This window comes from Cebidichthys violaceus, unplaced genomic scaffold (assembly GCF_023349555.1).
Source record: "Cebidichthys violaceus isolate CVI_PGR_0920_01 unplaced genomic scaffold, fCebVio1.0.p SCAF_24, whole genome shotgun sequence".
In the NCBI taxonomy this organism is placed as follows: Eukaryota; Metazoa; Chordata; class Actinopteri; order Perciformes; family Stichaeidae; genus Cebidichthys; species Cebidichthys violaceus.
The window spans coordinates 3,611,211-3,623,544 of record NW_027176417.1 but is presented as its reverse complement, the minus strand read 5'-3'; the positions used below and the strand labels follow the sequence as shown (position 1 = coordinate 3,623,544).

The 12,334-nt window shown below is 46.3% G+C and overlaps 1 protein-coding gene across 3 annotated transcripts in view; it reads right to left on the bottom strand.

Moving 5' to 3' along the window:
* The window catches only part of tns1a (tensin 1a), a 69,317-nt gene extending 57,224 nt beyond the window's left edge, over positions 1 to 12,093 (bottom strand). For all 3 annotated transcript variants that reach the window (XM_068719627.1, XM_068719628.1, XM_068719630.1), the window contains exon 1: positions 11,934 to 12,093. In XM_068719627.1, the coding sequence (XP_068575728.1) occupies positions 11,934 to 12,029 (96 nt within the window). In that variant the 5' untranslated portion in view covers positions 12,030 to 12,093. The remainder of the gene's footprint in view (positions 1 to 11,933) is intronic.
* Positions 12,094 to 12,334: the final 241 nt, after the last annotated feature.

Sequence of the window (12,334 nt, the reverse complement as noted above, 5' to 3'; positions counted from 1 at the left end):
AAAACTATACATTCACACTCTCTAACACACACACACACACACACACACACACACACACACACACACACACACACACACACACACACACACACACACACCAGCTTCTCCACGTCCAGCTTCATTTCCACATGTTTGGCCAACAAGCCTCCTCTAATGTAAAACTGCACATGTGGTTCTCTTCATAGCTCAGTTAAGATTATTTCTGCATGGATTGAAGGAATGGTTTGAAAACACAAAAAGGGCCATGTTGGAATAAAGATGCACAGTATCATTTTGCATAATGATGTAATTTCACACAAGCCCTGTAGTCCAATAACTGCTCACTCAGAGTGTCCCCCGATGTGCAATAACCATCTGCAAGGTACAATAATGAAATAAATACAGGCCTTTAGAGATTAAAACCAGAAGTTGAAGACATTTTTGACTTTGCTGTTTGTCTGTATGTTTAGCGGAAGGATTACATGTTCTTCTCTGTGGCACAAAACATACAGTACGTCCTTCTTCAGATGGAATTGACATTCCTCTAGGCTGCAGTAAACATTGTCCCTGTCCTGTTGAGGCTGTCCAACGTAAGATAGATACTGTGTGAGAGAGAACGTGAGTGAGTGAGGTGAATTGTCGAGTGACTACCTGGCTGATGGATGAGGTGAATGAACAGAATGAGTCGCCCAGATAAAAAAAAAAAGACGTCAAAGAGCGCCAAAAAGATGACATGACTTTAATGAAGTCAAGCATGAAGCGCAGGCCCCACAGAAACTAACAAGCCGGGGGGGGGGGGGGGGGGGGGGGGGGGGGGGGGGGGGGGGTTGTCCTGCAACCCCCCCCCCCCCCCCCCCCCCCCCACCCCCCGGATGATACAGCAGAGCCACCACCTGCTTTCAATTTACACCAAATTGAAATTCTGTCAGGCACAATGGGCGCCTTTGTGAGACGAGAGAAAACGAGAACGGGAAACAAGACGGGAAAATGAGAACCATGGATGATATTTTTAATATTTGTATGCGTGTGAGTGTGACAGCGTTTATATGTTTCCTATTCTAGAGAGCAGTTTTCAACACATGAAAAATAAGGTGGACATCGAACTGCTTTAAGGGGGAAGAAACTCAGAGGCAGATTTGAAAAAGAATCCTACATTTCCCTCAATGCAAAACTTTTCACTCACACACAGCCCCAGTTTGCAACGCAGAGCCTGTCCGATATGAATTTTATAATCCACAGGTTGAGCTGAGAAACTTATTTCTCACACCAGTCCACCTGAGCAGTAATCCGAGTGAGAAGTAATCTCATCTGTTGAAACGACTTTCACATCTCAATGAAAGTGTGTCAGACTCTGCGTCACCCCGCTGTAAACTCTGCTCTCATTGGCAGCCTCCGCTCTTGAACTCTCTCTGAATCTGGGATCTCAACACGCAGATGGCAAAATCAAACGGCTCAAATTAGCATTGCGGCTAAGATCGGCCATCAAGACGGTTCAGACGAAAAAAATGCACCGCCGGGTCTTGTTTCTATCAACGACTTTGCTCAGCACAAAAATCAGGGGTTCCTAAAAAATATCAAGGACCCTTAAATTTAAAAATGTACAGCCATGCAGGTTGATTGAGGTGTTGTCCTAACCATCTTCGAGTGGATGGGAAAATAACAGAGGTGGAGAGTGAAATCTCGTATTTTATAACCCCCGAGAGGCCTTTCTCACGAATTATGAGTACATCAGTGATTAAGTACCCATAATCATAGTAAAGCACATCGAGCCGGCTGTTGCTGGATAGTCCATAGGCACAGTTTTGTAAAGCTTTCTCTGAAATAGTGAAAAGTATAAGAATACGGTCAGGGTGTGTCTTTTAGTTGAAATAGACACATTCCAGGGAAACCCCATTAAAATCACAAACAAGCTCAACTCAAAAGAAGCTAGAAATATGTATCACATCCTTGAATTTTTTACAATTTGAAGGCACTGATAACACACAGTTCTTTCCTTGTCTGCATCCATACTTCATTGGAGTATGGATCCACGTACAAGAACACAGATATGAGCTCAGGATGTTTTATTTATGGAGCTGAACACAGCCGATCCCAGTGGACGGACATGTGGGCCGGTTGCCAGATTGTAGTAGAAACTGTGTGTGTGTGTGTGTGTGTGTGTGTGTGTGTGTGCATCTATGACTACCTGCTTATGTGTGGGTGCAACACTATACGAATGCAACAAATAAACCCGCATGCATTAGAGTGTGTACGTGAGGGCGCAGCCGTTATTCTGTTTGCGCGATATGATCAATACCAGGTGCAAACACAGAGACGCAAAGATCAATGAGCTGTGATCATGAAGTCCGAGCTGCTTATGATCATTAGCCGGCTGCTAATGAACTTAGAACGCCGTGTTTGCTAATGAGCTCTCCTCTCCTTGAGTCCATCTCTGGGAAAAAAAGAAAAGAAAAAGAACAAAAAGGAGATGAAGCTTTGAAAGGTAGATTGCAAACGTTTCTGTGTTCCCTACATGTTGGTACAGATGTTGATACTTCATGTGGGCAGGTGAGACTGGACTAGTTATTTTTAACTGCATCCAATGTCAACCTATAACTACAAGCATAAACATTTTTTTCTGTTTGAGTCGTCAACAGTTGGATCTGCTGAACGCGGGCAGAGATCCAGACTCGGGTATGAGATGTGGGGGGCCGAGTGGTCAACGGTGCCCAGGGGAAGTGTGTCAAAGCTGGGTCGCGGGCCGGCTGGTGGTGGCCTGAGGCCTGGAGGGAGGCGCCCGGTCACATCGCATATAAATCACCTGGTCACGGACACGCAGAGCATTGTTTAGCCAGAGTGACGGCTCACACTCTCTGTGGACGGTCTTGAGTCTCGAGGATATACAGTAGCGCACGCCGCGCATGTATATAGACACATGCGCAAATGCAGCGGTTAGAAAACGAGAGCGTGGAGAGTTGGAGGGATGTCTGGAGGGACAGTCAGCCTGTGAGGCAGCTGAACAGCTCATGAGGTCCCATCGGAGGCTGTTGACCGAAAGAAGGTCTGAGTGCAGTTCCATGTCATTTGGAGGTGAGCTTCATCATCAGATATATTATCTCCTATTTTTCTCCAAACCAACTGGATAATATTAGAGTGTGGGCAGCGCTACCCGCTGAATGTCACAACCTCAGAAACCACAGAGCCTGATGAAGCCTCATGAGAGCACTTGACCCTTTACATTGGCTTTGATTCATAAACAGCCAATTAATTGGGATTTATACTCAAGTGAAAGGATGTTTTTTTTTATATCTATCACGTTTACTGGAATAGATATTCATTATAGATTCATTACAGAAGAATCTCCTCACTCAACGAAAGCTAATCGGCAGGCGGGGCTAGCTGTCATTAGCAGAAGGAAACGGCATTCCTAATACGCTCATACAGAGGTGACACACGCAGAGGCAGCAACGGCCCAATCAAAGCCCGATTGATTTTCAGAGCTCTCTGGGGACTCTGTTCAGTCAATAAGGGACTCTGTTAGACGACTGAAGACATGATGGACCTACCGTACATCTTGACTTACAGTCTCTCAGCTGCCTTGTACTACAGATGTTGTCTTTGAGCAGCCTGGAAGCCATTGCAGCCTCATGACGGTCTACGTATTGTTGTTATGTAATGAGAGCGGTGCTATAGTGTCTTTAGACTTTTAGTCTCAGTCAAACTAAAATAAACACTAGATCCATAGCCAGGTAAACTGACGTTCACGTCTAAAATCAGCGGAGTGCACCTTTAATATTCAATAATATGGAAGGTTTTCAGTGCATTTCGGCCCAGACCTGGATCGAAATCCAAACAAAGTAAAAAACTAAACAAAAAGTAAAACTCTGTATCATTCTCAATTAAAATAAAGATGAATAACATGCTCCATAGGACGGATTGGGCCTTTAACTATCAAAGTGACCTTTTCCAATACTGTAATGTTAAAAAAAAAGGGATGCATGATTAGACTTTTAAAAATGATGTAATCCCTGCGAAGCCACTTACTTGCGCTGCACACGCGCGCCTTAGTATTTCACAGTGAAGAGAGACAGCGAATGTGAAACAGAGAGTAGTTGGCATCAGTGAACATCTGTAGTCAAACTTGTGACACTGCAGAACCCCATGAACATCCTCCCAGGTCTTAACGGAGCGCCCTGACTGCACTCGGGTAAACACCGGCAGGTAAAGTCTTCAGTGAATAGAATCACATCGCCTGCGCTGTGTCAAATAACGCTTGTTGTTATTCATAGCGGAGCTGCTTAGCATATTGTAGAGCGGTAATGAGCTCACAGAAGTATTCGGCCAGCGCTGGAGGAACTAGCCTGCATTTGTGGCTGTTTCTGTCAGCATGTCAAATCTAATATTCCCTCTCTGTGTGTGTGTGTGTGTGTGTGTGGGGGGGGGGGAGAGATGCATTATTAATAGCATGTATTTGAGGAGCTTTCTTAGAACCCGCTTCTCGCACGTCACTCAGCCTCTCCTCCTCTTCCTCTCTCCGCTGATGTCACGCCCCACAACACTCATGTCTTCCCCTCTCGTTCCCTCTTCACCGTTCGTCTCCTTTTGTTGTCGATTTGAAGGGCGATCATGTTGGATTGGAGGCCTTGCATCTGGACAACTCAATGTCTCACTTTGCATATGAACTGCGTGGGAGCTTTTTCCTCCACCCTGCCTCTTTCCCCTTGCGTCTAAATGGCCCTCTCCCCCACTGCGAGCTACAGAAAAGTAGGGCAGATGCCTCATTTAACACTTGGGTGCGATCATTACACACTGTGTATACATTATACAACGAAAAAAGCAATAAGTCCACCTTCTTTCCTAATGAAGACGGTGTTGCACTGCAGCTAGGAGCATTAAAAAGGTAGGTAATGTATGCGGAAATATGTTAACATACAAAACCCCACATATTTCTTACTCTAATATGTGATTCTGTGGATTTCACATGTATAGAAGAAGTGTTCCTCAAGCACAAAACGACATCGCAGGCTTAAACGCTATATTTATGTTCCTCTGCAATAACAATATCCTATGTCCGTATTCACATGCTTCCAGAGTCCACACACCTCCTCACGCATGTCCAGAGGTGTGTTGGCGTGCTTGACTTTTTCTGTCTTTTTTTTTTTTTTTTTTAGCCAAGATGCTGCGTGGAAAGCCCCCGGTTCCTGACACACTCAGTCAGTCCCAGATAGCAAGAGAAGCGAGCAGCAGCAGATTAAATTATACAGGAGAACCCAGAAATAGCTCCATCGCAGAGGCCGCGTGGACCCGACGCAAGAACGCGCCGATGCGAGTAGCCACAGAGCAGTCAACTAGATTAGTCCTGCAAGGATCACGGAACGGAGTCGGCTACTGTAGATACACCGGCCATGCTCCCACGTACGGCGAAACGTGAACCTGACCCCTGGTGCCCAAAGCATGAAGGATGTCAGTGGAGAAATCTAATCTCCAGCTTTGGCTAGGATGACGTTAGACCTGAGTAAACTTTGCAAAAACAGTCAATTTCCAACTTCCGAACACCTACAGAAGCAACAGCGGTGCTGCTGTGTAGTTGCTTCAAAAAGGCACCACTGACCATGAACTGCTCACCTCTCTACACTCCACACATAAACATAACCGCCCACTTGACAACACATGGAAGGTCATTTAAAGCACTTGATAAAATGTGGGCAGGAAAAAATCCATTGGGTCATCCATAAATGTGACTAATGTAGCTTTGGTTACACCTCTTTCACGCCTATTGAGAAATACAACCTGCTTCTTTGGACCGCATCCAAAATACAGCACCTTTTGTTGCCTCTCTGAAAATCGACACCTCGCTCCATGATGACCTTTAGCTGATCGCGGGGGACCTGCCCACTGCACGTCCCAAATATGGGATTTCTTACCCAAAACATGCAGGAGAGGCAAACCCAGGTCCTGGCCCTCCCTGCCAGAGCGGAGGGCAGAGACAGAGAGACGGAGGGCATCCTGAAAAAAAAGAGGCTCTCCAGGCTCAGGACAGAAATCCACAGTATTCCCAGAAATTCCCGGCGGTTCCACGCAGGCTTCGGCGACACAGATCCATGCCAGACGTGCACGGTGCACAGAGGGTGGGGAAGGGAATGCTCTCGTTTTCTCTCTCGGATGGACTCAGTCAGTCTCCCGCATCCGAGCTCCCTCCGTCTCTTGCTTGCTCTCTCTTCCACTCCTCTCTCTCTCTCTCTCTCTCTCGCCTTCACTTTAGCCCTCCTCTCTGTCCCTCTTGAAGTGTGGCAACTTTATTCCTTGGAGGAAAGGGGGGAGGTGAGTCTTTATTTTTCTCCCTGCCAAAAACTCCCCTCTCCTCAAATGATCCTTGTTAGCCCCTCCTTACCCTTCTCTCTTTTTAACACACACACACACACACACACACACACACACACATTGACCATCGTCCACCCCCTTGGCTTCCTTGCACTGCATACCTCACCTCTCTTTCCCTCCACCTCTCCTCTGCGAGCATGCTCGCTCACGTCTGCGCTAATGTCACTTCAATTTTTCATCGGCAACCCCTTCCTGTTTCCAGATCTCTCCACTCTCGCTTCAGAAGTATTTGCAGGAGTCGACAGCTGCCGTGACGCAGCCGAGCGGCCGGACAAACAGTGACAGTGTAACAGGTTCTCGCTGCAGAAGTCGCTCAGGAGCGATTAGAGCTCATCACTGTAGTATACACTACATATGTTGCATTTACAGATGCACAGGCAGTCATCAGTCACACTAAAGGAAAGGCCATATGCACAATAATGACCATATGGTAAGGTAGTGCATTGCTCTTCTTGCAGTAAAAGCGGTGACATCCTTTATGTTTTGAGAGAAACACTGTCATAACTTCTTCTTCTTCTTCTTTTGAAAACCCATAAGAAACACTTAACGGAGTACTCCAATATTCAGTATTACACTTCCATAAGATTAAAACACACAAAAAGAAAAGAAAAGCTAAAACTGCCAGAGATTTTAGTCAGTAGTGTGAGTAAAGCTCCAAAAACACTGGATCCTACACTTCCCATAATGCAACCCAGTAGCGTTATTCATAAGAAGCCCCTTGCCTGGTAAATGCCCACGTCCAGTTACTTTCTCCGACTTTATAGAGCTCTCTACAGTGTCACAGAAGATTATAAAGGTAAATAAATTGATGACAACACCTCGCTGCGTGTATCTATATGTGTGTTTTGCATCCTCCCAGGTCCTCTGTGTGTGCAAGTTGCAAAAATACTTAACATGCATGTATACATGCAAATGTTCTCGAGCACATGTGCATGTATACATCTATATCCAGTACCGCTCTGAATCAACATTATATCAGTGGTGCGGGCACATTACATCACTCCACAGTCAGATCCATAAAGGGCTAAGAGCCAATTCATTTTGAGAAAACACCCTCTATTGATCCCTGCTGCACTCCATCACTTCCACTGGAACAGTTACCTCAATCCATAGGCTAACCTGACACATAATCTGTGTGTGTGTGTGTGTGTGTGTGTGTGTGTGTGTGTGTGTGTACTCATATCAACATAATGTCAGCAAAGAGCATTGGGGGACTGGTTGTGTTGCAGCACTCCTGAACCGGTTTTCAAAAGGACTTGGTGGCTGTGTTCGACACATGGCAGCCACTTTCTCCCTGCAGCCAACTGGTCTAAACTGGGTTGCTAGCAGCCTCTAGTGGCCTCCAACCAACCCTCAGACAGTGTCTGCAGATGTGAGGTAAAAGCAAGCTTTTATAAAGATACAGCTCATGCGTGCATCTCGTGTTTTCTTCTGTCTGGATGCAGCCAGAATACTCGTTTACTACCTGCAAAAAGCATTGATTTTGGGTCTGCTATTGGGAGTGGTGTATTTTCTGAGTACAACATTTTAGCACAGTGAGGTCAGGTTCTTATTCCCTTATTCCCAATGCAACATGCCAGAACTCACTGAAAACACACAGCCAGGCAGGCACAAGCACTCACTTACACTTTATTTCCCACAGAATTGTACTCACGGAAAAAGGACTTTAGACCATCACGGGACAGTAAAACTCCCCATTGAAGGCCTGACTAATGATGTCAGCAGCCGTCTACCTACTTAAAGATTGGGGGGACTTTGCTATACATGTACACTGACAGAGTGATATTTGATCACCAGCTCCACCGACACAAAAACGCCCAAGATGTTGAAATATTATGGTTGCACTAGATATACTGCTCGAACAAAAACTGTGATGGAAGAGAGGAAAGGAGAGAGAGAGAGAGAAAAAAAAAAGAGAAGGGAATTCCACATTGACTCTGCAGTCTCCTCCTCTGTCGCTGGAGAATCCATCACATTAAAGCTTTAATGCTAAAATAACAACGCATCCATCATGCTGAACTCCGGCCCAGAATACAGCGAGCCATTCAGGGAAGAAGTGTGCAATTCTCTGGGTGCGGTAGCTGCACACAGCTCGCCACAGTCGGACGACATTACTCAAGGTAAGTTGGGAGCGTGTGATAAATACGACGAGCAATGAATGAGGTTTCCATGCATATGCTGGAGAGGCAATCTAGAGGGAGAGAATAAGGAGCTATTCAGCACACAGGTTTCCCGTCACAGTCTTCTCTTTTGGCTGTCTGCAGTACTGCCTGATGTGAATTTACTGCCCTGAGGGACATTAGTTAAATGAATAGGGAGGCAAGTAAACAGAAAATACTGGAGGAGAGGAGGGCAGAGGAGAGGAGAGGAAACAACGGGTGAAACACGAGGAAAGAATTCACCAAGATATAGATAGAAGGAAAAGGAACATGAGGAGAGGAGGAGAATTAAAAGAAAAGAAAAGTACCTGAGGGAAAAGAGAGGACAGAGACAAGGAGATGAGATGACACAAGAGGAAAGGGCAAGAAACACACTGAGTGGAGAGGAAAGGAGAAGAAAGAAGAAGAGGGGAAAACAAAAGAAAGAGAGGAGGACAGGAGATGAAAGGACACAAGAGGAAATTAAATGGAATAAAAGAAAAGGAACGGAACATAAAAGAAGACAAGAGACGAGACAGGAGGAAAGAGGACAGAGGCAAGAAAGGAAAAGAAATTGGAGAGGAGACGACAGGATATGAGGAGGAGAGTTACCCTGTACCACAGTAGTGTCACCATAGTAACACACAGAGAAAACCTCCACCTCCCTCATCTCTTCCTCACAAAACCGCCACACATTCACAGTCAAACACACACACACACACACACACACACACACACACACACACACACACGCCGACAGTATTCCGAGCCCGTCTCCCGTTGTAACCCGGCCCCATCATGTGGGGGACTGTGTGAGCGGCGTTGCCATGGAAACTGAACAACTGAACACCTCACAGCGGACCTCGGGGGGGGGGGGGACACAGAGCCTTACCTCTCCACTTTCACCTCCCAGCGGGTCATGTGATCAGCTGAAGCGCTTGCAGCTGGAGCGACAGACCGAATGGTTGTCTTGTAAAGTGTCCTAAAATCCTTGTTTATTTATTTTGTAGAGTGGAGCGACATGCTACAGTGGTTGGAGGGTAACCCTACTAGCCACTAAGATACAAGATATGTACAGTATTTTGATGATGATATATTATGTGTACTGATAACTACATAGCGCTGGGAAACGTATATCCTGTGCATTTTCTTCTCTTTGTACTCTTTGAGTTTACACTTCTTCCAAGTAAAACCCGTATCATTGTTAGAGAGACGTGGAAAAATTCACATCTGTGCCAGATTATCAATGCAAAAACTCTCTCTGAAGTAACATCTGACTGTATGTTAAGTCGTAATAAACATATTTTCTTCATCTGCCAACGCTGTAATATCAACCTTTTGCCCGTAGAAATACATTTTTTTCAAGAATTGTTTTAGAATGAGTGTCTGTATCCTGAAGCAAGAAAAGCCTGTTGCTACACTGGAATCAAGAAAATGTAATTTTGGAAAATACCTTAAATATATTCAGTTTCACTGAAATAGTCTTAGAAAATAAGAATCTCAGGACTCAAGTTGATCTTTGCAGCTTTTTTTAGTATGGGGGCTACATGAATGTTCCAAGTTAAAAGGAACAAGGGGACAAATGTATACCATATATATACACACCTTAACAAGGGTACATCCCTGGTGACAAGTCCCATTTTACGGTGTAGGAACAAGAGCAGAAGATGTGCCTGAGCTTCCTCTCTCTCTTCATTTACAGCCTTGATTCATTAATAGTTTTTATATGAGTGTTTCCAAGAGTGAGGAACAATCAAACAAAAGGAAATCCTCTTTCTAGATTGAAGGAAGAAAAAAAAAATGCCAATGCTGAGAGGACCGGCTGAGCAAGAGCTGTGACTGAACGAACATAATGGGTTGGGGATTCATTGCATAGGGTCGAGGATATATATATATATATATATATAATGAGTGTGTGTGTGTGTGTGTGTGTGTGTGTGTGTCTGCAAAGGCACTAACAAGCTCCACACACATTTACACACGCATACGAGAGAGTGCGACAGGGGGAATGTGGTGGGATTGAGCGCGGGTGTAGAGATAAGGAGCTGCGGCAATGGGGCGGGGGGGGGGTGGGGGGGTTTGCTGCTGGTGTTGGTGCTGCTGGGGAGGGTGTTGGGGCTTGGAGAGACGGGCGGCTGCAGCACTGCACGCTACGGCGTCACCACAAGCAAAAAAAAAAAAAAATCCATTCATTACCAGACTAGCCCAAAACGCTTCGCATATACGCAGAGAGCACGCAGTCGAGGGAGAGTTGCAGCAATGCAACACTCAAGTTTCAAACCTTTTTTTGACTGACACCCACGTTCAGGAGCGGAGCTTTTCAAAAATAGCCAACGGTGAGGATGAAAGGTATGAGGGCACGTGAAAGTCCCGAAAGGTGTCTTTACTGAGGGCGCAGCGCATTAAGCTGATTTGGTCAATGTTTCCTGCCTTGAGACGATTGTTCTAGAGATGCTCATGGTGTTTAGAAACATGAAAAATCATCCCACCCATCCCCATTCATCAGAGGATGACCTCAGGTATTGTTTCTGGTGTCCCTTCATGTGTGTAAGTGCCTGTGTGAGAGGATATGGTGCCATTTCGTTGTTACACATGATTGACTATCTGCTCGAGAAGAGCACCAAAAAAAGCAAAGATTGCGCTCCATGTTTTGCTGATAACATTGGCTCCGGGGAAGCAGACAAAGAAGCCGAGCGTGCGTTCAGCTGATACCATTCAAGGAACTCCGTTTGGCCTTTCTTGCTCATACACATGTGCCATGCGACCATCGGAATATGGCGCAAGGGATGAAAGACTCACAGCCCTCATCAAAAACGAACAAATACAGCATGACGTGCGACGGCGGGAGATGGATGGGGAGAATCGAGAGCTCTTTCAGGGGATTACGCAAACCCCCAATAATGGTGCATTACAATTCTGCAGCTCCGAAGGCAAGGTGACCCTATGTATCAGGAGCAACATTTGTTCCAGGTTTGGTTGCTGCGAGTGCCTGGTCTCTAGTGGCACATCCAACATGTGATCTTCCTGGTTCCCCACCGTCTTCTATCTGCAGCGGCTGCCTGGAGACCACTTGGAGATGTAACACTGACCTTGAATCAGCACTTAGAGGGACACCAACCAGTCTGCCAGAGCTCATGGTCCATGACCAGCTGCCAAGCTCCTTTTCACAGCTACGTCACATGGTGGTTAGGGTAAAAACCGGCTGGATGCATGTAATGGATGAGTGGTGTGACTGAGAGCAAGGCCCAGCCCGACGTATATTTCATGCAGGATGAGAATTCCAGACATACGTTTTGGCATTTATTGTGGGAGAAAGTCATCTGCGTGCGTTGAAGTGAGACATGAGAGACGACATGTGCAGAACTCGTCATCTAAGTCCACTGAATCCCGGCTCAGTCTCCCATTCCAGGCGACCCCTTCCCCCCCCTCCCCCCTCCCCACTCCGTGAAGTCTTACCTTGTCTCGCTTGGCCCCCCGCAGAGGAAAGAAGCAGGCGAAGAGGAACTTGCCCCAGCTGATGACGGCAGCCAGGCACCAGTTGAGGCGAGCCATGCCTGCGTCCGTCCCGTCCCGTCTGCCAGCCTCTTATCTCCCCCCCTCGGTGCCCGGGATAGGATCCTGCAACCTCCCCCCCACCCCCCACCCCCCCACCCCTCCAGTAAAAAGAACGATGTCAAGCGAAAAAAAGACCCCGCAGCGTCAGGAGACCCTCTTGTCCTACTCCGTGGAGCAGAAATGAATTGAAAACCTTCCTGCAAGTCGGGCGACGACTGGGGATGTATTTTCCTTTCAGGTTATTGTTTTTGGCAATTTTGGCTACCTGTCTGGCTATGTGTCTGCAATTCCAATTTGAGGGG